The 24,084-nt window shown below is 45.6% G+C and overlaps 2 protein-coding genes across 12 annotated transcripts; one reads left to right on the plus strand and one right to left on the minus strand.

Moving 5' to 3' along the window:
* Positions 1–11,127: 11,127 nt before the first annotated feature.
* Positions 11,128–14,208, plus strand: LOC133897300 (uncharacterized). 10 transcript variants are annotated; one of them, XR_009905892.1, is made up of 9 exons: positions 11,128–11,608; positions 12,027–12,327; positions 12,419–12,490; positions 12,598–12,789; positions 12,897–13,077; positions 13,159–13,231; positions 13,368–13,433; positions 13,634–13,695; positions 13,882–14,208. XR_009905892.1 is itself a non-coding variant. In XM_062337976.1 (5 exons), the coding sequence occupies exons 2-5, from the start codon at positions 13,190–13,192 to the stop codon at positions 14,014–14,016; spliced, it is 318 nt and encodes a 105-aa protein (XP_062193960.1). In that variant the 5' UTR covers positions 12,816–13,077; positions 13,159–13,189; the 3' UTR covers positions 14,017–14,208. The 10 variants fall into 10 exon arrangements, 1 of the variants encoding a protein (XP_062193960.1); XR_009905888.1 differs by having other exon boundaries at positions 12,897–13,033; positions 13,159–13,284; XR_009905887.1 differs by having other exon boundaries at positions 12,027–12,118; positions 12,224–12,327; positions 12,897–13,033; positions 13,159–13,284; positions 13,368–13,695.
* A 372-nt stretch (positions 14,209–14,580) lies between these two features.
* On the minus strand, positions 14,581–23,497 carry LOC133897299 (endoglucanase 22-like). 2 transcript variants are annotated; one of them, XM_062337973.1, is made up of 4 exons: positions 22,821–23,479; positions 22,359–22,559; positions 22,031–22,285; positions 14,581–15,518 (listed from the first exon to the last, which is right to left on the minus strand). In XM_062337973.1, the coding sequence occupies exons 1-4, from the start codon at positions 23,298–23,300 to the stop codon at positions 14,844–14,846; spliced, it is 1,611 nt and encodes a 536-aa protein (XP_062193957.1). In that variant the 5' UTR covers positions 23,301–23,479; the 3' UTR covers positions 14,581–14,843. The 2 variants fall into 2 exon arrangements, with proteins under 2 accessions (XP_062193957.1, XP_062193958.1); XM_062337974.1 differs by having other exon boundaries at positions 15,395–16,219; positions 22,821–23,497.
* Between the last annotated feature and the right edge of the window lie 587 nt (positions 23,498–24,084).

Raw genomic sequence — 24,084 nt, forward strand, 5'->3', positions numbered from 1 at the left:
AGTGTAAAACTGTTATAACAGCCGTGCTCACGGATATGAGAGACTTGGATCCTCATATGATTAGTGGGTTGTGGTTATAGTTCTGGTATAATGAGTACTATATGGTTGTGGTTATGGTTCTGGTACAAGGAGTACTAGATAGTTGTGGTTCTGGTTCTGGTACAGGGAGTACTAGATGGTTGTGGTTTGGATATAGTATAGGGAGTACTAGAAGGTTATGGTGTGCAAGGCGGGGAGCCTTGTATGCTGGATGCTGAATTGTTTAGGTTACATTCATTTAATAACTGCTTAATGTTTTTGAGTCCAAATGTGTTTTCAATACTCGCATTTACGCAAATATACCATGTGTTAGTCTATTCTTGATATAAGCATGCATGTCATTATTTTCCCACACTTGCTGAGTACTTTATGTGCTCACCCTTGCTTTCTCCTACAAAAACATATGCTGCTCAGTGGAAGACTTTGAGGATTTCCAAGACAACGACCTGGTGTTCTAAGGAGCGTGTCTTTCAGTCGGTGCCTGTGGAATATTGGTCGCCAATGCTTTCGTCCCGCTGCCGTCGTTTAGATGATGTCGTTTTAGCTTAAGTTTGAGTTGCTTAGGTGAAGTCTTTTATTGTTAGAAGTGGACGTTTAATTAAATAAAGTATTGATTTTGTTACTTCACCTGTGACGTCCTTATGTGTGTTAAACTTCCTGGGCACACATAAGCCGCACTTGGTTTTGACCGTTAAAACCGGGTGTGACATATATGCTCAAGAGAAACCACCGTGGTAAAGTGGTTGCTCTTTATGTTGGTCCCTGCACAAAAGATAGAGTTGTCAAAAGGAATGTGTGGGTACTAAAGGTGCTTGTGACTAACGCTAAAGGACCCAAACAAATTTGGGTACCTAAAATAAAGGCATAACCTTATTTTGTAGGCATACTCCTCCGGTGGATCAAGTTGGGTCATTGATAGTGGATGTACAAATCACATGACCGGAGAAAAGAGTATGTTTTCATCTTTTGAAGAAGATGGAGGACCTCATGAAAGCATCGTCTTTGGCGATGACGGAAAAGGAGAGGTAATAGGCTTAGGTAAAATTGCCATTTCAAATGATCACTCTATTTCAAATGTTTTGTTAGTCAAGTCTCTTAATTATAATTTGTTATCCGTGTCACAATTATGTGAAATGGGTTATAATTGTCTTTTTACTAATGAGGGTGTGATCGTCTCTAGAAGGGAAGACGTCTCAATAGCTTTCACCGGTAAGTTGAAAGGTAAACTTTATCTTGTTGATTTTTCAACGGATGAAGTGAAGCCTAAAATTTGCTTGATTGCTAAGTTTAGCATGAGTTGGCTATGGCATCGCCAACTAACCCATGTTGGTATGAGAAATTTGTCTAAACTTCAAAAGGGCAAGCACATCATAGGACTAACAAATGTTTCTTTTGAGGAAAATAGAATTTGTAGTGCTTGTCAAGTGGGAAAACAAGTTGGAGCACCTCATCCCGCCAAGAACGTGATGATAACTACAAGGCCGTTGGAGCTTCTTTACATGGATTTATTTGGGCCAATTACCTACATAAGTATTGGCGGTAATAAATATGATTTGGTTATTGTTGATGACTATTCTCGTTTCACTTGAGTATTCTTTTTGCATGACAAGAGTGAATCACAAGCCATATTCAAGAAATTTGTAAGAAGAGCCCAAAATGAGTTTGAAGTAAAGATCAAAAGGGTGAGAAGCAACAACGGAAGCGAGTTCAAGAACATACAAGTTGAAGAGTTTCTTGATGAAGAAGGGATCAAGCACGAATTTTCGGCACCCTACTCCCCTCAACAAAATAGGGTTGTCGAGAGGAAGAATAGGACTCTAATAGAGTCGGCAAGGACTATGCTTGATGATTACAAGATCACAGACCAATTTTAGGTTGAAGCAATCAACACCGCTTGTCATGCCATCAATCGATTATATCTCCATAAGATCTTGAAAAAGACTGCCTACGAGCTCCTAACCGGTAACAAACCAAATGTTTCATACTTTAAAGTCTTTGGTAGCAAATGATTTATTTTGAATAAGAAAGCAAAGAGTTCTAAATTTGCTCCTAAAATAGATGAAGGTTTTATGCTTGGTTATGGATCAAATGCCTACATCTATCGTGTTTTCAACAAAACCACCGGTTGTGTTGAAATAGCGAGAGACGTGACATTTGATGAATCTAACGGCTCTCAAGTAGAGCAAGTTGATCTAAATGTTGTAGGTAACGAAGAACCTCCTTGTGAGGCAATAAAAAGGCTAGATCTTGGAGAAGTTAAACCCAAGGAAGCTCAAGATCAAAAGGTAGTTGAAAAGGAAGATGAAAATTCATCAGTTGCTGGCCAAAGTGCGGAGTATCCGGACAATTATGCGGAGGGTCCGGACATGTGCAGACAGTCCAGAGAAAAGTCCAGAGGATCCGCACTTCGCCAGAAAAACTTGAAGGGTCCTACACATGTACAAGATCAAGTTCAAACTCAAGGTGGAGATCAAGCATTTGATAGAGATGATATTCAAGGACAACATCATGGAAACAACGGTCAATCCATCCATGATGATGAAAATGAAGGACCCATTCAAGCTCACACCCAATTGCCCCACCCACGAGTTCACCAAAGCATCCAAAGAGATCACCCCGTCGATAATATTCTTGGTGATATACAAAAAGGGGTAACTACTCGTTCTAGAATTGCAAATTTTTGTGAATATTACTCCTTGGTTTCCTCTTTGGAACCTTTGAAGGTATAAGATGCTCTTGGAGATCCAGATTGGGTGATGGCCATGCAAGAGGAGTTAAACAATTTCAAAAGGAATGAAGTCTGGTCCTTAGTGGAAAGACCAAAACAAAATGTAATTGGCACAAAAGGATGTTTGTATCACCCCGACAAGTTGAGTAAGAAACCCAAAGCTCGATCTTTGTGGTCACTTTGGTGAGGATAGGGTTATAAAAGACCCGGCTCTTTATGAGCTCCTCAACGGAGACGTAGACACTTCTTTGTGGAGTGGCCGAACTCCGGTAAACAAATTCTTGTGTCAACTTTGCTCAATTTATAGCATTTGTTTATAATCTTTCATTTGAATAGAATTCTAGGGTTTATACCCGATCTATCTCGTTGCAAAGTTTGAGCTACAGGTATTATATCTCATAAGGTGTTATACATCTACTGATGCTTGGTAACCCATAAACTTGTCACTCATTATCTCAGATTTTGCTCCAGTTCAAACTTCCTCAAAGTCCGGAGTATCTGCACTTTTCTTCAGAACCTCCGGACAAGTGTAGAGGTTCCGGACAAAAGTGCGGAAGGTCCGAACTTTTTTTAATCCGCTGTTTTAAGTTTGCAGAATTTTTAGATTTCGCCTATTCACCCCCCCCCCCTCTAGGCGACATTTCAGTAATAATCAATTACAAGCTCAATTACAGTTTCATTTTCTAGTTCTGGTGTGATGAGAACAAGCCAAATTGTTAATCCAGGGGTCCAAATTAAGCGAAATTATTCAAGCTCAAGTTGCCTTCTAGTTTAAACATTTGAACATATATATATGATGGGTATGAGCTAGCTAGATTAATTGTTCGTGATACACTTGAATCTGTGTTAATTTGATGCCATATATGTGTGAAGGAAGTGGGCCGAATAAGATCATCCACACCATTTTAATCCATTGGTCGATTGGCGTGTAAACAAAATCATGTATGAAAAATGGGGAGGGTGTATCCAAATGCTAAAGTCAACCTTTTCTCTGTGAAGTTTGCGTGAAATATTTGGTTTTGTTTCTCGCAAAAAAAAAATGTTTGGTTGTGGTAGGAAAACAACATGGTGAATCTTATAGTTCATTTGCTTTGCTGATTTTCATGTGTCTATCAATGGATGATAGGAACTCAGAACAAAGTGGGGTCAGCTACAAGTGCAAGTGTGAGTACAAGTGCAACAACATGTTCTTCATCTAATTGGCAGTTAGAAATAGTAGCTAGTGGAAGTGGAAGTGGCACATTGGGTGTAAGTGCTGATGATATCATTGATGTGGACCATGAGGATGATGGACAACCTCCTTTGAAACAACAAAAGAAGAGCACATCAGATGTATGACAGTATTTCACCAAGTACACAATGACACTAGAGGAGAATGGCTAGTAGGTTGAGCAGTTGTGGGCACAATGTAAGTTCAAAGGGTGTAATAACAGAACCAGCAAAGGTAGAGCTGAGAGTAACCGAGGAACAACTGAGTTTTGGAGTCATCTAAAGTATTATCACAGTATTGTTAAAGGCCAGCAACAACTAAAATCAGAAACTGATCATGAGAAAGGTATGACAGTTATTGAACCATACAAGTATGTTCAAGAAGTTAGTTTGAGGAAGTTATACATTGCAATAATCATGCATGAGTATCCTTTCAACATAGTTGAACATGAATATTTTGTTGAGTTTATAAAATCCCTGCGCCCTAACTTTCCTATCAAGTCTCGTATCACTGTTAGAAAAGATATAATGGACCTCTATTTGCAAGAAAATGATAAGATGTATGTATATTTTAAAACCCTTCAATGCCACTTGAGTGCAACTATGGATATGTGGACATCAAATCAGAACAAGGGGTATATGTGTGTCACTATCCATAGGATAGATGACGATTGGCGTATTCAGAAGAGGATTATCAATTCCTTCCATGTGCCAGGACGACATACTGGTGAGAATATGTCTTATACCTTAAGTTCATATATGTTGAAATGGAACATCGAGAAGAAAATATTTTTTTTGACTCTAGACAATGCTGCTGCAAATGAAGTTGCTATTAAGGATGTCATCTTAGGACTCAAGAAGCATTGTCCATTAATCTGTGATGGTCTATTTTTTCATGTGAGATGTGCTAATCGCATTCTTAATTTGGTTGCTAAAGATGGTATGAGTGCGATTGCATCTTCAATTCAGAATATTAGAGTATTTGTGGTGGCTATGAAGGGTTCTCCATTGCAATGGGAGGAGTTCCTAAAGTGTGCTACTGAGTGTGGATTGGACACAAAGTCGGGCCTCTCACTTGATGTTTCTACAAGGTGGAATTCAATATATACCATGTTGAGGGATGCCTTATATTATAGGGTTGCTTTTGAGAGGCTCATGTCCTGTGAACGTGGCAGGTGCGAGAAAATTACTCCTTCCTCTGCGGAATGGGAAAAGGCAAAATCTCTTTCACCATGCTTAAAAAAGTTCTTTGATCTCACTGAGTTATTTTCTAGTACATTATATCTAACTGCAAACTTATTTTTCAAAGGCTTCTGTGAGATTAAGTTCTTGCTTACTGATTGGCGTCATAGTGATGATCCTACTATTAGTAGCATGGCAACTTCTATTAGTTCTAAGTTTGAGAAGTATTGGAAGAAGACCAATGTTGCTCTTGCTATTGCAAGTGTTCTTGACCCTCGGTTCAAGAGAAAAATTGTAGAATTTTACTTGAGGAGGGTGTATAAAAATTCCTATCAAGATGAACTTAACAAATTTAATTGTGTTATGACGAAGATGTATGAATGCTATGCTGCTAGTAATCCTTCATCTTTAAAGACTAAAGCACCTGTACCTTCATCAGAGACAGATCTGTTTATGGACACTGTAGATGAGGAACTTGATAGCTACCTATATGACACACATGACTTGGATGATGATGCAAATGACTTGGATAAGTACTTGGCAGAACCACCATTAAAGGTTACCAAAGCCAATTATCATACATTTGATATTTTAGCATGGTGGAAGGGTCGGAGGGATGAGTATCCTATTCTGTGCCTGCTTGCTCGTGATGTGCTTGCCATGCAAGTGTCAACGGTAGCTTCTGAATCAGCTTTTAGTGCTGGTAGTCATGTCGTTGATCCATATCGTTCTCGTCTTGATCCTGAGATGGTACAAGCACTGATTTGCACAAAAAATTGGATAGTTGTAGCAAAAAAAGGTGACAATTTAAATTTTTACTAATGTACCTGCCTTGACATTTCAGGTTCTAAGAATGTTTCATCATTGGTCGTTGATCTTGACGTTCTTGAGGCTGTTGCTAATAATCTGATGTTTGAGGTATAAAATATAAATTGTACAACTACTTCTATTTTCTGTTCTCATTTGTGCAAAAAGACTTGCTGGAGATTAATTGAATAATTTTCCTACAAAACAATATGACGAAGACTTGTCAAGTGATGATGATGAGCTTGAGGTTGAGCTGTAGGCCGCCAAACAAAGTGAAGAAAGAGGAAATTCTAAAGTGATGAGTTTGTGTTGTGCTTGGTCAAATAACATTTGTATGGACAAAACTTGTATGGAGACTTTAATCCTTGTGATGAGGTTGTGTTGTGCTTGTATGGAAACTTAAATCCTTGTGCTAAACATTTGCACTTGTATGGAGATTTTTTATCCTTGTGCTTGTCAATTATCATTTGTCTTATCATATAAGATATATCGATATATCATATACTCATGTCGATTATAGTCATGTCATGTATGATTTCGTTAAACTTGTCGTATGTGATGTATAACTTGTGAGCTACATTTTGGTGTTTCCGTTCAGAATTATCGATTCCCGATCGATATCGACATATTATCGATCCGACAATACCGTTTTCGATTTTCCGATACAATCGATATCGTATTCATTTCTGGCATTACCGCTCCCGATTCCATTTCTGAGAAAAAAAATATGGAAATAGAAACGGTTTTAGCGTATTCCGACTGTTTCTGACCGTTTTCATCCCTACTCGTCACCCTCAACGTTTGGCTTAGCCTTCTTATTACCACGCTCAGCATTTGCCTTGATCTTTTCATCAAGTTTCTTCTTGAACACATAGCACTCGTCAAAGTCGTGCTGGTTGCTCCGATGGATGGGATGCCACTTTCTACCACCTTGACTGAGGCCTTTGTTGTCCCCAGTTTTACGCGATTTGCTCCTGTTGACCGCAGCTATAGTCGTATCGGGACCCTTGCACTTGTCGTCAAGTTTGTTCTTCTTTCCTCCGCTCTTCGAGGACTTGGGTTTGTCCTTGCCAGATTGAAGGTTTTTAGCGCGCACTTGAGCTTTCGCTCATTTTGCGCACTTGTCGGCCAACTCGAAAAGCTCTTTAACCGTATGAATCTTCCGAGTAACTATCATTCCACGCAGATTCGTGTCCTGAACACCTCGTTTGAAGGCGATGATTACCGACTCATCGGAGATGTCTAGGATCATGTTATGTTTGTCGCTGAAGCGGTGGATGAAATCTCAAAGGGATTCTTTGTCGCCTTGGTGCAGCTGGTGGAGGTCGTTCTCCGTTCCTGGGCACTCAAATGTGACTTGGAAATTAGCTATGAACTGAGCTTTAAGTTCTGCCCATGAACGAATCGAGTTGGGTGGCAAGTTTAGGAACCAGGACCTTGCGGGTCCATCTAGGGCAATTAACAGGTAGTTGTCTATTACTTGGTTGTCACCACCGAATGCTCGAATGACAGTGGTGTAGATCTACAACCACACATTGGGATTGATCTTCCCGTCATACTTCTGAATCGGGCCTGCTTTGAACTTATCGGGCCACCAAATTGACCAAAGTTCGCGTACGAAAGCCTCGCAGCCCCCGTCGAACTCTTCAGGAGGACGTGGTGGGGGACTATCACGCCTGTCTCTTCGAGCAGGAGAGTCATGTCGACCATCTCATCCTGTAGATCTACGGTCATAGTAGCGGTGATCGTCTTCACGGTGTTCCTCACGGTGGTTTTCAATCGTCATACGTAGACCATGCCGGTTGTGAGGAATACGGTTCCTCAGGTCTTCCTGATTTCTACGCCTATGGATAGGGCAGCTATAGTTTGGCCAATAGTGTCGTGTTCGGGCTCGACCACCTGAGCTTCCCGTCTGAGATTCCTCTACTCGAGAGTGTTCCCGCTTGTGGCTCCTCGAGTCGGGACAGTACTGACTGGGGGGGCTGGAGTTGCGGGGATTGTTTGTTCGAGCAACTTGGATCTGTGCCGCATCGAGTAGGGTCTTGACTTGATTGATCATAGGAGTTAGTGGATTCGTCGGATCCAATTCTAGAAGGGATTTGAGAATCAGATGAGCTCCTTTCACGTTAGTGTCCGGAGTACTGAATACGTCAGTACCGAGGCTCGATTGCGGTCGAGCCGATGAGGCCTCATGATGACTGTTCGGAGGGAGCTTGTCTCTTGAGCCGTGGGCTGTCACGGGCGGAGGCACACCCTCCGGAAGTCGTCGGGAAAGGCCAGGAGGCATCTGCCTTCCTGTGGTCCGCCGGTGGAGGGTCATGTCAGGTGCACATAAGGCTCCTGTTGCGGATGTTTCAGGTGGTAACTCGGCACCGGTACCATTGGCAGTGACGGCTGTCGTCGGATCTTCAAGAATTTCTGTGTCGTTGTCGACCATGGTGTTTGGATCCACCGCCATTGGGTCAGGCGGGGGGGGGGGGTCGTCACCTCTGACCATAAACACGAACCGATCTGTTCGATTGCTCTGGTTAGTGTTGGAGTCACCATCGCCACCCTCATCGATGTCGATGTCCATGTAGTGGAGAACATTAGGCTCCACAAGATCCCACTCGAGATGTCCCACCTCGCAGTACGCATTCAATGGTCTGAACTCAAGGGTACCGATGTGGATCAGTCCACCTTGATCGTCCCAACGGAAAACCATAGTCCTAAAGATGATCTCAGAGTCGACAAGAGGGGACTCAAAGATGTCCGCCATCGACTTGAAGTGATTGTAGAAGCCGGTGTCAGAGAATCCGATGCAAAAGTGAGCTCGAGGCATGATTAATCCTACAAAACAGAAGAAGACCCCTACCTGGCGCACCAACTGTCGAATATTAGTTCCCGACGATATGTCCGTAAACTAACTGGGTACCTTAGAGTGCAAGGATTAATCATGAGACGAGACACACGATGTATACAGGTTCGGGCCTCCAATTGGAGTAATACCCTATGTCCTGTGGGGGTGCTGCTGCTGTATATTGATTATCTCGAGTACAAGTAGTGTGGCTAAGACTATTACAAGGAGTAGATCAGATCTAATCTAACCTAGGGCTAAAGTTGCCGAGTAGCTCCTCTATTGGGGTCTTGATACTTGCCTCTCTCTCCCTCTTCCTCCCCTCAAGTCTTTCTGCCTTATATAGGGGTGAGGTACCAACTCGTATCCAGCTGTAGTCAATAGGGAGTTATCTTCTTTAACATCCAAGTAGATAGATCTGTTTTGAATACTGGTCGTTCCGAATTGGGTAACCAATCTAGACCTTTCTAGTGTGTACTTCCTTGATTCCGGGTGTATTAGGTACCACTAATTCGGTTCCGTGATATCTGGAGCTGCCTAATATGTGTTGTACATACCCTGTTTATGTATGATATACTCTTTATACGCATATACCCCATAGTTAGATATTTGATAATCATCAATATGCACTCATGTATTCTACTTCTTCAACTTAATCTTCGTTTCAACATCTTTCTTCATATTGATGTTGTGACCAAGCAAACTTCTATATAAACTCTTCTTGATCAACTAAGCCTTTGATCACTTATCTTCTTTCTTTATCAAGATACCAATTTTATGACCAAGCAAGCTCTGAACTAAATCTTCCTTGAAATACTAAGCCCTTGATCACATTTCTTCTTAGTGTTGCAATTTTGATCAATCTTTATGCACTTTTAATTTTCCTTTGATTATGCAAGCAAACAACCAATGGAACCATACAATTGCACTTGCATCCTTGTCTCTTTTTCCATTTTTAATCTTTGTTCGTCATTTCTTTATTTTTACATGAGCTTGACTTTGTCATTTATAAGTAAAAACTTAATCAAGCTCAACAAAGTTATTAGTCCTTTAATTTTTTTGTCATTTAACCACCAAACTCACTAGGGGCTTAGATGCACTTTCAGTTGGTCGCCGTCCGAAGGGAGCCAGTGATGACAAAGGGTCATCTGATAGGATCCACCGTCGCTTCATCGACCCCGCCCTGCTTGTTGACGTCTCAGGCCCCAACACCGGCCTGCCATCGTGCTCCCGTGCCCTCGCCACCATCGCTACGAGGCTCGTCGGCGTCTCCAGCAGAAGAGATTTCAGAATTTAACACTCAATTCGCGTGCCCCTCCAGATTTAACACCTAATTCGCGTGCCTTTTCAGTATTTAACATTGAGGTTTTGAACTTCTTCATTTCACACCACCGTCAGTTATTATGGACTATTTTGCCCCTTTCTTCTTCCCTCACCCCTTCTCTCCCCTTTCTCCTCCTATTCCAGGTCGACTCGGTCAGCTCCCGCTGGTGGCAAGTGGTAGTCCAATAGGCCGGCCGAGTGGTCCAAAAAGTAGTGTGCCGCGGAAAATCCATTTAGGTGGGACTCGGCTGGAAGGTGGCAAGCAGTGAGCATCGACGAGCGGCGGAGGGTGGCTCATGAGGACAGGCATGACCGTATCAGGCCAGAGGAAAAATGACCTGTGCAAAAGGAGGAGGAGGGCAAGGGGAAGCTCACCATACTCTCGGTCGGTCGAGGAAGGTTGTGGCACAACAACGTGTCGGTGAGGGGCATAATAAAGTCATCGGAGTTCGGGAAGAGGATCGGTCCGGTAGAGTAGAGGACGAATCGGGTCGGGGAAATGGTGGCAAGCATCGAGTAGACCTCTGAGGCTTCACATGGTTGGGGTATGGAGGAACGAGGCTCGAGCGTGACGAATTTTGCTTGGAGATGCTGGATTTGGCTGGCGGTGGCACGTGCTGCTCTAGCCGGCCATGGCATACCAAGGACAGGAGCTCGAGCTTCTGTTAGCTTAGCGCCCCTCTCTCCCACGCGCGAGCAAAGGGGCCACCGCTGGTGAGCCCTTGTCATACACCACCGTCGGTGAGCCTTGGCCAACCATGGCAAACAAAGAAGCTCGATGTCACAATGGGAGGAGAAAGGAGAGAGAAGAGGGGAAGGAAGAATAAAGGGGTAAAATATTTCATAGTAGTAGAAAATGAAAGAATTCATAGTTTTAATGTTATATTCTAAAGACACATGAATTGAATATTAAATTTTGAAAGACACGTGAATTGAGTATTAAATTCTGAAATCTCTCCTCGGACGGGTTTCAGAAGTGACCGGGAGGGACCGCCGTCTCCACTTGCTCTCGTCTTCCCCGGTTCAGGTCTACTTCACTGCCACCTCCTTCCTCCCTCCCGAGCCGCCTCCCCACCATCCTGCTGGCGATCGCGCCCTCGGCGGCGACGGCAAAACCGCACGGTGGATGCGGCGAATGATGATCCCTAGAGAGCTGCGGCGGCAGGAGCTCCCGCCCGACTCCTGATCCCGACCCCACCGCCGATCGCAGCCGCAATGGCCCAGGTTAGTTGGTTGCCTCGGATTCGGGTAGGTGTCAACTTCTCGGATTTGAGTGGATAATAATATTGTTTGCTGCTCGATTGGGTTCGTCGGGTGTCATCATATTCCCGCTGATTGTTTGCTGCTATGCAATGGCACCATGGTCGGGTTCGTCGCCTATCCCAAGGCCAACAGAAAGGCGTGCAAGAACTTCAACGATTTTGACATCTCCTACAAGGCCAAGCCGGGCGTGTTCCCCACTTTCTTGCTCGTCAACAGGGGAGGTGAGAAATTTACAAAATTTGCTTCTTCTCCTTAGTCCTTACTGCTATAGTTAGAGTAGTTGGTCTCTATTAGGTTATCCATGTGCGATTACTAGCTAGCTAGGCCTTTACAATGTCCAGTTAGTTAGGTTAGTAGAAGATTATATCTTAGCATGTGATGATGTGATTGAGTTGAATGTTCGTTCACCCAAATCCTTAGCTTTATGTGTGCAGCCAGCAAAGGAACTCAATCTGAAAGCTTATAGTCAAGTCCTCTTGCATTTTGTAGTAGCTATGTCACTGCCTTGTATTCTTTGGCCTTTCTGCGATGCTCCACTGATTTAGTTTTCAACCAATTTGCTGTTTATTTAACACTCTTTTCTGTCTGTTCTGTGATGTTGCACTGATTTTGTTTTCAACCAATTTTGTATTTTTGTAGTGGGAGGCCTGATTATTTAGAGAATATCACTATTCCTTCAGCGTTGATAACCAAAAGTTTTGGGGGCATGCTCAAGAACGCAATTGATCATGGTGACATTGTTAATACTTGATAAGAAGGGCTAAACCTTTCCCTGCATGTAGCATAGCCCTGACAAGCTAAACCTTTCCTTATTCTGTTCTTGCAACTTGCAACAGTGCACAGTGGCCAAATTATTTCTATGCGGGGATCTCTCATTCAATAAGGACCTTGGTGGCGTGCTCACTCCAACGATCGGAAACGTGAAGCAGCTTACCACCTTGTAAGTTATGACATGCTCTGTGTTCTTTCCTTTCTTCTTGGTTCCTATATTATCTCTTCTGAGATGTTAATATGAACTGCTTATTTTGCAGGATTTCGGCCGGTTGCAGTTTCCATGGCACCATCCCGGATGAGCTGGGGAGTTTGCCAAAGTTATCCTACATGTAAGAGTTAGTAATTGGTCTAGGAGTCAGCTCAGATGATGATATTGTGCTTTTGTGCTTCTGTAGTTCGGTGTTCGCAGACATAGTTGACATCAACTCTGTTGCAGGGCATTGAACTCAAACCAGTTCTCTGGAAAAATACCAGCTTCACTGGGAAATCTCTTCAGCCTCTATTGGTTTGATATTGCCGACAGTCAAATAGTCAATTTAGTGGTCCGTAGTGGTGTCTCAGTTACGAATTCCGTGCTGCTGCATTCAGATTGGTTCCAAGGCAGACTTGCTTACACAGAAGTGTGACGGTAAGCTTAATGGTAATTTCTTTTAGTTGGTCAAAATGCAATTGAAGCCTTATCTGGGTCTATACTCACTACTGAGCATGCTGTATGTTGGGCATTATTTTTGTCAGCTCGGGTAGGATGTATCGTAGGACTTGGGGATCACCGCTCCATGAATATTCTCATTGATCAAGATACGGCCGAGATTGTACACATTGATCTTGGTGTTTCATTTGAACAGGGTCTCATGCTTAAAACTCATGAACGGGTATGCTATCAAGCATTATATTTTTCCTGAACTTTTGGGCTCTGGTGAGCAGGCTGCATTGGATACAGCTTCTTTCATTTCCTCTTTACCAACAGCCTGAATTTAGTTTGTGCCTCTGTTTGCAGGTTCCATTTCAGCTGATGTGGGACATTATAGATGGCATGGGTATTACTGGCGTTCAAGATGTGTTTAAAAGATGTTGTGAGAAAACTCTTTCATGAGAGAAAACTCTTTCTGTCACTATTATCTTAGTATGTATATTATCAAAGTTTTTTTATATATTTTTACGTAGTTCAATATTTCAGTTTCTCATGAGACAGATCTAATGTGTCAGGTTTTCATCCATGATCCTCTGTACAAATGGCCCCTCTCATCACTGAAAGCTTTACAACGTCAAAAGGTAACTAAAACTTAAATAAATTTCTAGAATGTTGTTGGACTTGCTCCTACAGTCCTCCAGTTGTCCAGCACAGCTCATATAACTAGAAGTTACTGGTATGATCAGTAGCAGCCGGTATTAGGGATATGTATATTTAATTTTATCAAACATAGTCACATTGCGCTAAATTCCCTGACTTATGTCTAAGTGTTTTTATCAAGATGAGATCACCCAAAGGCTAAGAAAAATCCAAAGACCTGATGAAGAAAAGGAAGAATGGAAGGTAAGACAAATAATTACCTGGCAACTATTTCTTATGTTGGTTTTTTATCACGCTGTTTAACAATCGGATACAGCCAGATATCCTATCCATGTTAAAGCATAAGCCCCAAGTATCTTATTTTTTTTACTTCAAACACATCGAGTCCTCCTGCAGTAACCCATTAAACTAATCTATATTTTTCTTCAGGAAACAGATGATACTGATTCATATTTGGATTACTCCCAAAAGGTTTGTGAGGGCAACAAAGATGCAGCTGTGCTGTGCTCCGTGTTAAATAGAAGTTGGATGGATATGAAGGCTGTTCACCAAACTTTTTTCTAAGGATATTTGAAATGTTCGGTACTCGCTATTCTAAAACAGGTTCTGATAGTACCCCATGCGGACCGTCTGTCGACCACAGTCTAATAGTACCCCATGTTACGTAATGTAACTAAGCTCTGTATTATGTGGACCGTCTATCTACCACAGTTGCTACTAATGTGGATTTACCTGTACGCGCAATTTACTTGATAATCGTACTTTGTACTCTTTGCAAATTGTAATCAAACGGATTATAGAAATTCATCTCTTGAACAATTAAGTAGTTAATACTTAGCAGGAAATGTCATCATCTCCACCATCTTGCAACAAGTACATAAAGAACAGGTGAGACTCAGCACGCGAGGGTTAGCGAGGGTCAGCACGCGAAAACCTCTAGGCGCGGCAACGCCGTGCCCTTCTTTCTAGTGGATTCAGGAAGAAGAGCAAAATCGTCTGTGTACATTTTTTTCATGTTTCATATGGGCATGAACAAGGGACAATGTACATTTCCTACACATTGAGGAAACGATGGCGAAGAAACAGATAAACGCACAAAAAAGAAAAGATACTATAAGATGCATGTAATGGTATATAAATCTACTATTGTTCCAGTAAATATTACAGTTCTTTTCAGTTTGCTTCCATCAATTCTGGGACACCTAGATTAAAAATACAGTTAATTTTGCACACCCTTTTCTCCTCATTATTGCTCCACTATTGGTTTCTGTTCTTTCTTTCACTAATCAAAACTCTCTTTCTTTATCTTTCTCTCATATTAACACTTCAAAAAAATGTAATTATATGGGAGTAAGAAAAAAGAATTTTCCACCCCCTCCACGGCCACCCTTTTATCTACACTCCGCCGTCGTCCCCCGCCGGCAACCGTCAGCTGCCATCCCCGTCAGGCGGTGCAGCCTGGCTAAGACGCCGACCATGGGCGCGGTGTTGTACGTGCAGGCCTCGGTCTGCATGTAGTTCCCGCGGTCGTCCCGGAACTCGTCGCGGCAGTTGGGCCCGCCGACGATGGCGCCGGCGAGCACGTTGGGGTTGGCCCGCCCGCGGCCGAACCAGTCATCGAACCCCTGCATGCAGCCGATGAAGCGGCTGTTGGCCTTGTGCGCGACGATGGAGGCGCCGCGGTGGTGCACGCGCACGGGGAACCGGCGGCCGTAGCCGACCATGTAGCTCAGCCGCAGAGGGTTGCGGCCGAGGATGTAGTCGGCCTGCGACCGCGCCAGGGACAGCAGCTCGGACGGCGGCACTGATCCGGCGGGGCAGCGGAGGAGGTGGGCGCCGGAGTTTGAGAGGTAGCTGGAGTAGGCGGTGAGGAGGAAGGCGGCGCTGGAGACGTACTGGAGGTTGTTCCACTGGCGCACGTAGAGCATCCCGCCGGGGCTGCGGTCCACGTCGCTGCCGTTGCCGTTCCGGCCCAGGCACGCGCACAGGTAGTGCTCCGCCTTCGCCTTGTACTGCTCCAGCACCGCCCGGTGCTCCGCCGCTCCCGGATCGCCCTCGAGCAGAAGCTGATCGATCGTGCAGAAAAAACGTCACAAGATATTAGCCACTTCAACGCGCAAAAAACAAAATTGCCAAAGATTTATGTGCTCATCCATGTTCGTGACGCGCAGTGACACGGAGATGCGACACCGTCCCCGTCGGTGGGACGCATGCAGTACGCTGCTCATGCGTGACAAGAATGGCGAATCGATGGGCTAGCTACTCAGCCATGTCAACCGACGTCGCCATGAAAGCGCGCCCCCAACCATCGATCGCTCTTTAATCTGACGCAGGCATGAATCGTTTTAAACCTCAAATTAAACCTGACCACTGATCTGCTGCTGCTGCATGAACTTGAATGGAAGAAGAAATAGCAGCAGCAGCATAGGCAATCAAAGAACTGATTGCAAAACTGGGATCCAGCTCGACCATTCCGATCGAACAGGTGAATCGATCCGCATCTTTGATTACAGGTGAATCGATCCGCATCTTTGATTCGGCGCAGGGGTGCTGTCGGTGCGCGAGCCGACGGGCCACATGCGCGGTGGACTCGACCACCGGCGTCGCTTTCCTGTGCAGCCTTCTGGCTCCCATCCTCATGGTGCAGCAGCAGGGCCGCGTACTCACCCGCCGGTGGGGCCCGCGGCGTGGCACTGCCGTATCGGCGGCAGCGGCCACGTTGCACCTCCGATTCAAAGCTAGCGATCGAGCCAGCTTTAAGCTTTTGCTCGGAAAATTAATGAATGGGACTATGGTAGCTTGGAATAAGAAATGAAGGGGATTTGTTTTTATTCGTTTTCAATGATATTTGCTCTTTCTTGAGTTCTTTGACCCATTCTCTCTCACAGGTTAATGGCAATGTTACGTGGATACGGATACGGGTTAGAATCCAACTTAATCCAGGTGTCCGATTTAGAAAAAAATTGGATACGTAAACTATAGCTTAGAGTCCAACACAATAGCTTAGAATCCAACACAGTGTTAGAATACAACTCGGATTCAGAATATCCGATTTGGTAAAAAAATTAGACACGATCCAACGGTTCACTGGAAATTTTCGCATTTCCAACACTTGGCGCATTTGCACCTGATATCCTCCCAACTTGTCACTCTTACAGATTTTTTTTTCTTTGTTTTAGCTTTTTTTAAGACAAGGCAAGGGGTTTCCCCCTTCTGATTTCCATCCATAGATTTTTTTTTTAGCTGTGAACAAGAAAATAGTAATATATAGCGTGTCGCACATCATACTTGATTCAGACACATTTAAGTACGTCATTAGGCTATGCATCCCTATATGCAGCAAGCTCTGATTTGGATTTTGGAAGCTTCTTGCTAAAAACAATGCTACAGCACACGACAAGACCTGCTGGGAGATAATTCATAATTTGGACGTCACTACCAGTAGAACACGCTAAGATAAAAGGCGGCAGCTACAGAGTACATCGTATCAGCTAGCTGGATGCCATGAACATTCAACTGTGAACTGGATATTTTTCTAAGCATTGTTCTGGACATTATCATTTTCTCCATGTATATGTGTGGGAGTTGGCACGACGACAGAGCATGCACAAAGCAAAACCTTAAAAAAAAATGTTATTTAGCCCAACAACCACTTTGATTGCGACATTTGCTTGGACCATAATGGCCGGATTACAATAGATTAATTTGCTGGTTTTGTTTCAGACATCCCTAATTGCTTGCAAAAATGAAGCCTATCTTTGGTTATTTGTAGTGTATACCTAACTAAAAAATATTCCTCACATCTCTCATTTGTTTCTTCACGGAATTTAACAGAGAAGATTCCAGCTATCCAGCCGTGTCAGCGTTCTCATGAGCACCCAATTGTTCATAAACAGAAGAGAAAATTACCAAGCGATTACTGAAAATTAGTGCTAGCTAGCTATACCAATTACCAAGCTAGAGCCTAGAAGGTAACACATTCTTTTGTAGAGTTTTGTCTCGAACCTTACAGTTTTGATGGTATGCAGAGGTTCAATCATATTGCACAAGCTCGTAGTTTTTTTTTTTTTTAAAGCATTGTACTCCCCCATGTCATAAATATATGACCTTTTAGATAAGGTACAGTTAAAAAAAAAATTTGACCATCAATAATTTTTAAAATATTTAGTTCCAAAACATGAAAATTATATATGTGGATTTATCTTCAAAAATATTTATAATATTATAATTTTCTACATGCCAGGACAGTTAAATAAAAGAGCTAGTCCAGGTCACCCGTCCCGGTCCTCCATCTGTCTCGACATGTCCGCGTCCACGTGGGACCCCGAGTCGGCATACAGCAAGCCACGCTAGCTGCGCCATGCCACGCAATTGCACAGTTAACCGCAGTGGAAACTCCAGCCAATGACTGGACCGATGCCACGCTAGCTGCAGCGATGACTGCAGCGGCAGTGGTTACAACTCCAGCCAACCCTCCATGGACTTTTTTGTTAAAAAAAAGCCAATTTAATTTGCACTGTCCAGATCTTTATTGAAGGCATAAATAGATTGACTCCATCTATGAAGCAATCTAATAGAAAATCCTGAGTTCAGACATCGAACCCAATAACCCTCCACGGACTCTCACTGGGCAAAGTCGTGCACCGTAGAAACTCCGCCTACATCGCGTTCGATCTTACTCCCCAGACCTGACATTTAGGTTCTGTGATCTTGTCGTCTAGAAGACAAGTATTTCGCAGAAACTTTACAACAATAATAGATGTAAAGCTCTACAAAAACATATGGGATTCTTGTGTTCTGAATGGAGCCTTGTAACACAAAGGCGGTGCCAGAAAAGAACCTATAATCATGATCCTATCAAATTTTGAAAAATACATATATTTTATATAGGAATTGTAACATGTTGTAAAAAGTGAACTGAAGTCTAAAAAGTTGATTTTGATTGCTTTAATTCAATTATGTAAATTTAAATGCACTTATTCACATCAATTTTAATCGAACCTACCTTTAAACATTACTTAATCATAATTCAATCATTCAAAAAGCCCCATAAATAAACAATAACATTATTTCACATACCACACCATGTAAAAAACAAAAAAGATGCCAAATTAAACTAATAAAATCTGACTAATCATAAGTATTACCTAACTTTAGATGTTGACAACAAGGTTATCAGATCATTATCCTACCGATCTTACCGATCTTGTACGATTTTACTTGATCCTACACATAAGATTAGAAAAAAAAAATCGCATCGTTGTGGCTTCGTGGAAACCGTAGGATCGTAAGATTCCAAGTATGTATCGGGATTCTAACAACATTTCCTATAACGCGTGGTGTCAATTGTCATAGGACCTACATGCATAAACGGAAGAAAACCTTGCGCCAATTTTGCCGCCATGATCTCTGGAGCCTTCCCGGTAGTCTATTTTGGCCTTGGCTGGAGCCGGCCGAGACCGACACCGAGCGCAGAACAAGCGGCCACGCAAGGAACCAAAGCTTGCGTACGCGGACTCCCCAAATTTCTCGTCCGGATTTGGAGGGAAAATCGGCTCTTTCTGTGTACGCCTGTATCGATCAGCAAAACTGTTGCCCAGATAAGATACAGTGACCTATTTACCTTCCAAGAAAAAGATGGACTGACCTCAGCGCCGGCCAAGTTGGTAGCTAAAAAAGTAAATTTTATAAGATCTAAACTTTTAAAAGGTTACTCTTTTTATAGGACACGTGTTCTCTGTTCTCTGCTGTACATACGTTAGCTGTTGGATCACACAAGAAACAACGTTAGCTGTTGGATCAGAGAAGAAACAGTATGAATCAAGATCTCATAGGTCTTTCATACCAAGATGACACGTCGACTACGCGTAGCCACGTGCCCGCCGCTCTGCAGCTACTAGTGCTTTACTACCGGTGAGCGATTCTGAGGTGTCTGTGCGTGGCTCTCTCCATGCATGTTGGCTCCGTGCTCTGCTCACCACACCCGGAAGAATTTGCAGCTGGCATCAGAGGCGGACCTGTAGGGGCTGGGAACACTAGTGAAAGAAAAAAGAGGTGGAGGAAGGGAAGGAGAAGGAACGAAGGAGAGAAGAAGAGGAGAGCCTCCTACGCTTTACCTCTGCGCCATGCAGATGCTCCAGGTCTACTCGTCTACGCGGTCATAGGCTCCCTGCTTCATCCTTTCCTACAGCCCTGCGTGCAGATCCCTGCTACATTGCGGCGCATGGTGCGATCCCGTTTGGAACGCCGGAATGCCGCCAAAAACCATATGCCTCGAACTTGAATTTACGCGTCCTGGACTGACTATTTGGTGTAAAACCATTTCTATTTTCTAAAACAAATTGTTCGTATCGTAGGGACGTGTACCAGAGCTCCCGTGCATGTGTGTGTTTCTGTTTGTGGTCCGTCACAGATCAGGTATTATAGAACGAACACACGACCAGAACGGCCACGTAATTCGCATGACCTGGAACGCGTAGATTGTCTGCGCCGGGGCACATGACATGTATAGGAAAAGGAAAGGAAAAGAGCATAGGCAAGCTGAGATTTCCCCAGTTGGGATGAGTTGCCAAGGCAGGAGGGCGGCGCTTCTTACTTTTCATCTTGCAATGTTGCTTTCATGGTTGCTATGCAGCTTCTCAATCCGAGTAGTTTATGTCTAGAGAGATGATTGATCAAGAAGCCGCGAGACTTTGACAAAAACACATTTTACTAAACCATGTTAAAAGCGGCCTTCCTGCCCAAATCCTAAAGCAGGGGGACCCTGATGTGGGACAAGGAAAAAAGCCTATGCTGAACTAGCATACGGCCGCAGCTTTCATGACGAAAGGCCATCATCTCCTGATCAGATGCGCAACCATGTGGTTCAGCACACCACACAGAACACACACTCCTGCGACCGGCATCATTGCAGCAAGAAGGTAGGTGTGCTGATGGAGCAGAAGTGAACTTATTCGACGCGGAACTGTTTCGTTTTTGGAGCCATCTTCTAGGTGTACGTCCTGATCAACCAACCTGACAGTTTCATGGACGACGAAGTGGAAACTGGGGCAGAGCACGGGAATGGTTTCTCATCTAATCGTAGCTAATTCTAAGTAGGGCTCGGTAACTGAGTAGAGTAGTTTCAGGGGTGTGGATCCTACGGGAGCTTCTTTTGGGCGACAGGAAATTGTAAGCCATGTGGCGACATTAACTTCCCTTGCTAAGCAAGGACCAACCAGCACCCAACTTAATTTACTACTCATCCATGGAGACCAATGACGGATTTGGGGCCACTAATTATGGAGCTCTTCCTCTTATTCTTCCTCCTTCATACCCAAAAATTGAGGGCAGGAGGTTCCAAGTTATTTGCAGGAGAGTCTCTGTACTCTGCTCTTATTAAAGATGTTTCAAAACATTCGAGTCTTCAAAAGATAAAGGTGTTTCGAGGGATACGACATCTAACAAACAATAAGTTTGATAATCTATGAGGCAAAGGAAAATTAATTCTCTGGTCTTTTGAGGGTGCCGACGGTGATCAACAATTGAAAAACAAACAGGTTGACGTGAGAGAGAAACCGTGCGTATGATCGATCCTTCGCCTGTGCCTTTCAAGCTCGAACTTTCAAACGGTGTGAAAAGTAAGCCACACCCAGTTGACATCGGTTCACGCAAAATGACGTGAATCTACCGTCAGTCCACGGCGGAAGCTAAGGGCAGCTACCGTAGCTTCACGGAGTGAAAAATGTAGACACTAATGTTTATTTACGTTAAGATTTGTGTTGAAGAAGTAAATAAAAAAATTATAAAATACGTTAGATGATCAATTGGTAAATAATTATTAGTTAAGAGGGATAGACGATTCATATAAAGAAGGTCAAATGGGTCTATGGGGTCGTACCTAAATGAGTTTATTTAGGTACGGCCCGATAAGCCTGGTAAGGTTAACGAGTCGTGCCATGCCGATTCACATGCTGGAGGCGCGGTCTACAGCACGACCCGTTAGCTATCGTGTCAGATCGGGCTAACTCGGACACTGTTGCGGCATGATAGGCCCGACAAGCACGGCGACGGGGCGGCACAATGACACGGGGTAGGGCAAGGTGGTCGGGCGGCGAGGCAAGGTGGCACGGTGGCAACGGCGAGGCCAAGGTTGGAGCGGCCGGGTGGCGGTACAACGGTGTGGCGGGGACGACGGGGGCAAGGAGGCACGGCAACAGGGCGAGGAGGCTAAGGGGCATGTCATCACGATGGTCGGGCGAGGCAGGGCTAGGCAAGTCGTGCCCATACCAACCCACTGTGTCGAGGTATTGGCCTAGACACAATCTGACTATCCTCGTACCTAGATTGTGTTTACAGTGTCATATTTCAGGTCGACCCAATAGACACAATCCAATTAGCCATCTTTAAGATCCAAATAACCCATACGTGCGCACGTGCGGAGTTGCATTTCCCGCAGCTTCACTCACCGTGTTAGTAAAAATGAAATGACCGATTAACCGTTTGAATCGGAGGTGCGTAGAGGAATCGACCAAAATAGACCAAGCAACCGATGCGAGATCACCAAGAGGAGGGGGAGGGTGTTGTGTGCGTAGCGTACCTTGGTCGCGAGGACCTGGACGCCGGCGTACTTGACGTCCCAGCTGAACTCGGTCATGGCCCAGCCGACGCCTCCGAAGCAGTCGGCCTTGTCGACGGCGTAGCGGAGGTACTCCTCGCGGCCGGTGGCGCGGTGCAGCCACAGCGCCGCCCACAGCAGCTCGTCGCGGTACCCGCTCACCGACGCGTAGTAGCTCCGCACCTCCGCGATGCTGCTGTCGTACGTGCCCCGGTACCTGTCCCCGAACTCGAACAGCTGCACGACCGCGCGCGTTAGCACGCGCGCGTGTACATGGACACTGGCTGCAAAGCAATCGATTGACTCGTACCTGCTGCGCGTGGTGGAGGAGGAGGTGGGAGTAATGCGGGTTGGAGCGACGGAAGACGATGGACGCGGCGGCGAGGGCGGCGGCGGTCTCGCCGGCGAGGTCGGAGCCGGGGTTGTCCTTGTCGATCCGGTACGCCTGCCGCGACGTCGTCATGTCCTCCGGCCGCTGCCAGCAGTAGTGGTCCGTGTCGCCGTCCCCCACCTGTCAGCCACGCGCGCGCTCTCGTCAGACACCCGCAATAATGGCCGTCCTCATTCGCATGGCATCGCAGCAGCAAGCAGTAAATGACTGCGTGTCTCGGGCTTTCCCTTTTCTCGTCGCCTCGGAGTGAGCGCGCGATCTCTCGATCCATCCATGAAGCGTGCGTCGAAGTGGCAAGAAATGGTGACGTGCGTAACGCAGGCGCAGCAGCTATGAGAAGGTGGAGGCACCAGCAGGAACGTAGTGAGAGAAAGAACGTACCTCGGCCCAGTAGACGAAGGGCTCGGTGTGCGCCTTGACGAAGTAGTCGGTGCCCCACTTGATGGCCTCGAGCGCGTGGCCCCACTCGCCGCCGGCAGCGATGTCGTCGGCGAACTCGATGGCGCCCCAGGAGAGCATGGTGACGGTGAAGGCCATGGGCAGGCCGAACTTGACGTGGTCGCCGGCGTCGTAGTACCCGCCGACGAGGTCCACCCCCTGCTGCAGCCCGTCGGTGAGGCCCGAGTGGCCCCGCCACGGCACGCGCTGGTTGTGCGGCAGCCGCCCCGACCTCTGCGCCTCGAAGTAGAGCAGGCTCTTGGACAGCGCCGCCCCGTAGTCCACCGGCTCCTCCTCGGTCTCCTCTGCCTCCGTGGACCCGCGTCCGCCGGTGGACACTGCCAGCAGGAGGAGGAGCAACAGCGCGGCGGCGCGGGCGGGGCGGCGGCTACCAGCTCCCGGCCGGGCGCGGCCCGGGCTCATGGCCAGCTGCGCGCGTACCGCTCCCGCTCTGTTAATTCCAGTGCCCCGCGCCGCGCGTACAAAGCAAGAGGTCGCTCCGTTCCCTTCTTGACTCCTCTCTTTATTCTTTGTGTGTCTGGGGACTGGGAGGGATGACTCTCTGCGCTAAGCAACTGGCGGTTCGCGCAGGCAAGCGGGGGGTCTCCCCTCTTTCCAGGTGTGCAGGAGATGATCGGCGGGGCCCGCGCACGCACGGCAGCAGCGCACGCTCCCCTGCCCGAGGGGTTTGACACGGTAGCCTTCAAACGCGCGTCTCTGCGGGCGAACTCGCGTTTCACCCCGTGCGCCGCGCGGGGTGAGCGGTGGTGATTTCGGCGGAGGGCCCGGGGTGAAACCGGGGGCGGCGCCGGGTCGTTGGGCGCCCGGACAGATTGACGGGCGTGAGTGAGTGGAGCGACCGAACGCCAAAATTCTACAAGACATACGGACCATTTATTTATATTAAAATTCATATTACAAATAAATAAAAAATCATAAGTAGATAGCATGGACAGAATGAGCGAGGGGTGGGGTTGGTTTGACCCGACCGAAAGTGCAATGGTTTCCAGCCCAAGCGGGCGAGCGGCCGCGGCCACCCTCTGCTCAAGTTGTGACCGGCGCGACGTCTGCCATGCCGTGCGTGTGCACCAGCAGCCTTGCCATCGGCTGATCTGTGTTACTACCACCACGGTGCGTGCTGTTTAAGTTGACAGGCAAGTCTGCTCTAGAAGAGCATAAATAGCCAAGACAATTTTCGAATAGGTTA

This window comes from Phragmites australis, chromosome 17, assembly GCF_958298935.1.
Source record: "Phragmites australis chromosome 17, lpPhrAust1.1, whole genome shotgun sequence".
Lineage (NCBI taxonomy): Eukaryota > Viridiplantae > Streptophyta > Magnoliopsida > Poales > Poaceae > Phragmites > Phragmites australis.

Excerpts from the sequence above, each read along its gene's own strand:
- LOC133897299 (XM_062337973.1), bottom strand. The coding sequence starts at position 23,300 with ATGAGCCCGGGCCGCGCCCGGCCGGGAGCTGGTAGCCGCCGCCCCGCC. Across the intron at positions 22,560-22,820 it reads CCTTCGTCTACTGGGCCGAG|GTGGGGGACGGCGACACGGA; the intron begins GTACGTTCTTTC and ends CGTGGCTGACAG. Across the intron at positions 15,519-22,030 it reads TCCAGGTCCTCGCGACCAAG|CTTCTGCTCGAGGGCGATCC; the intron begins GTACGCTACGCA and ends ACGATCGATCAG.
- LOC133897300 (XM_062337976.1), top strand. The coding sequence starts at position 13,190 with ATGGCATGGGTATTACTGGCGTTCAAGATGTGTTTAAAAGAT. Across the intron at positions 13,232-13,367 it reads TCAAGATGTGTTTAAAAGAT|GTTTTCATCCATGATCCTCT; the intron begins GTTGTGAGAAAA and ends CTAATGTGTCAG. Across the intron at positions 13,434-13,620 it reads AAGCTTTACAACGTCAAAAG|TGTTTTTATCAAGATGAGAT; the intron begins GTAACTAAAACT and ends CTTATGTCTAAG.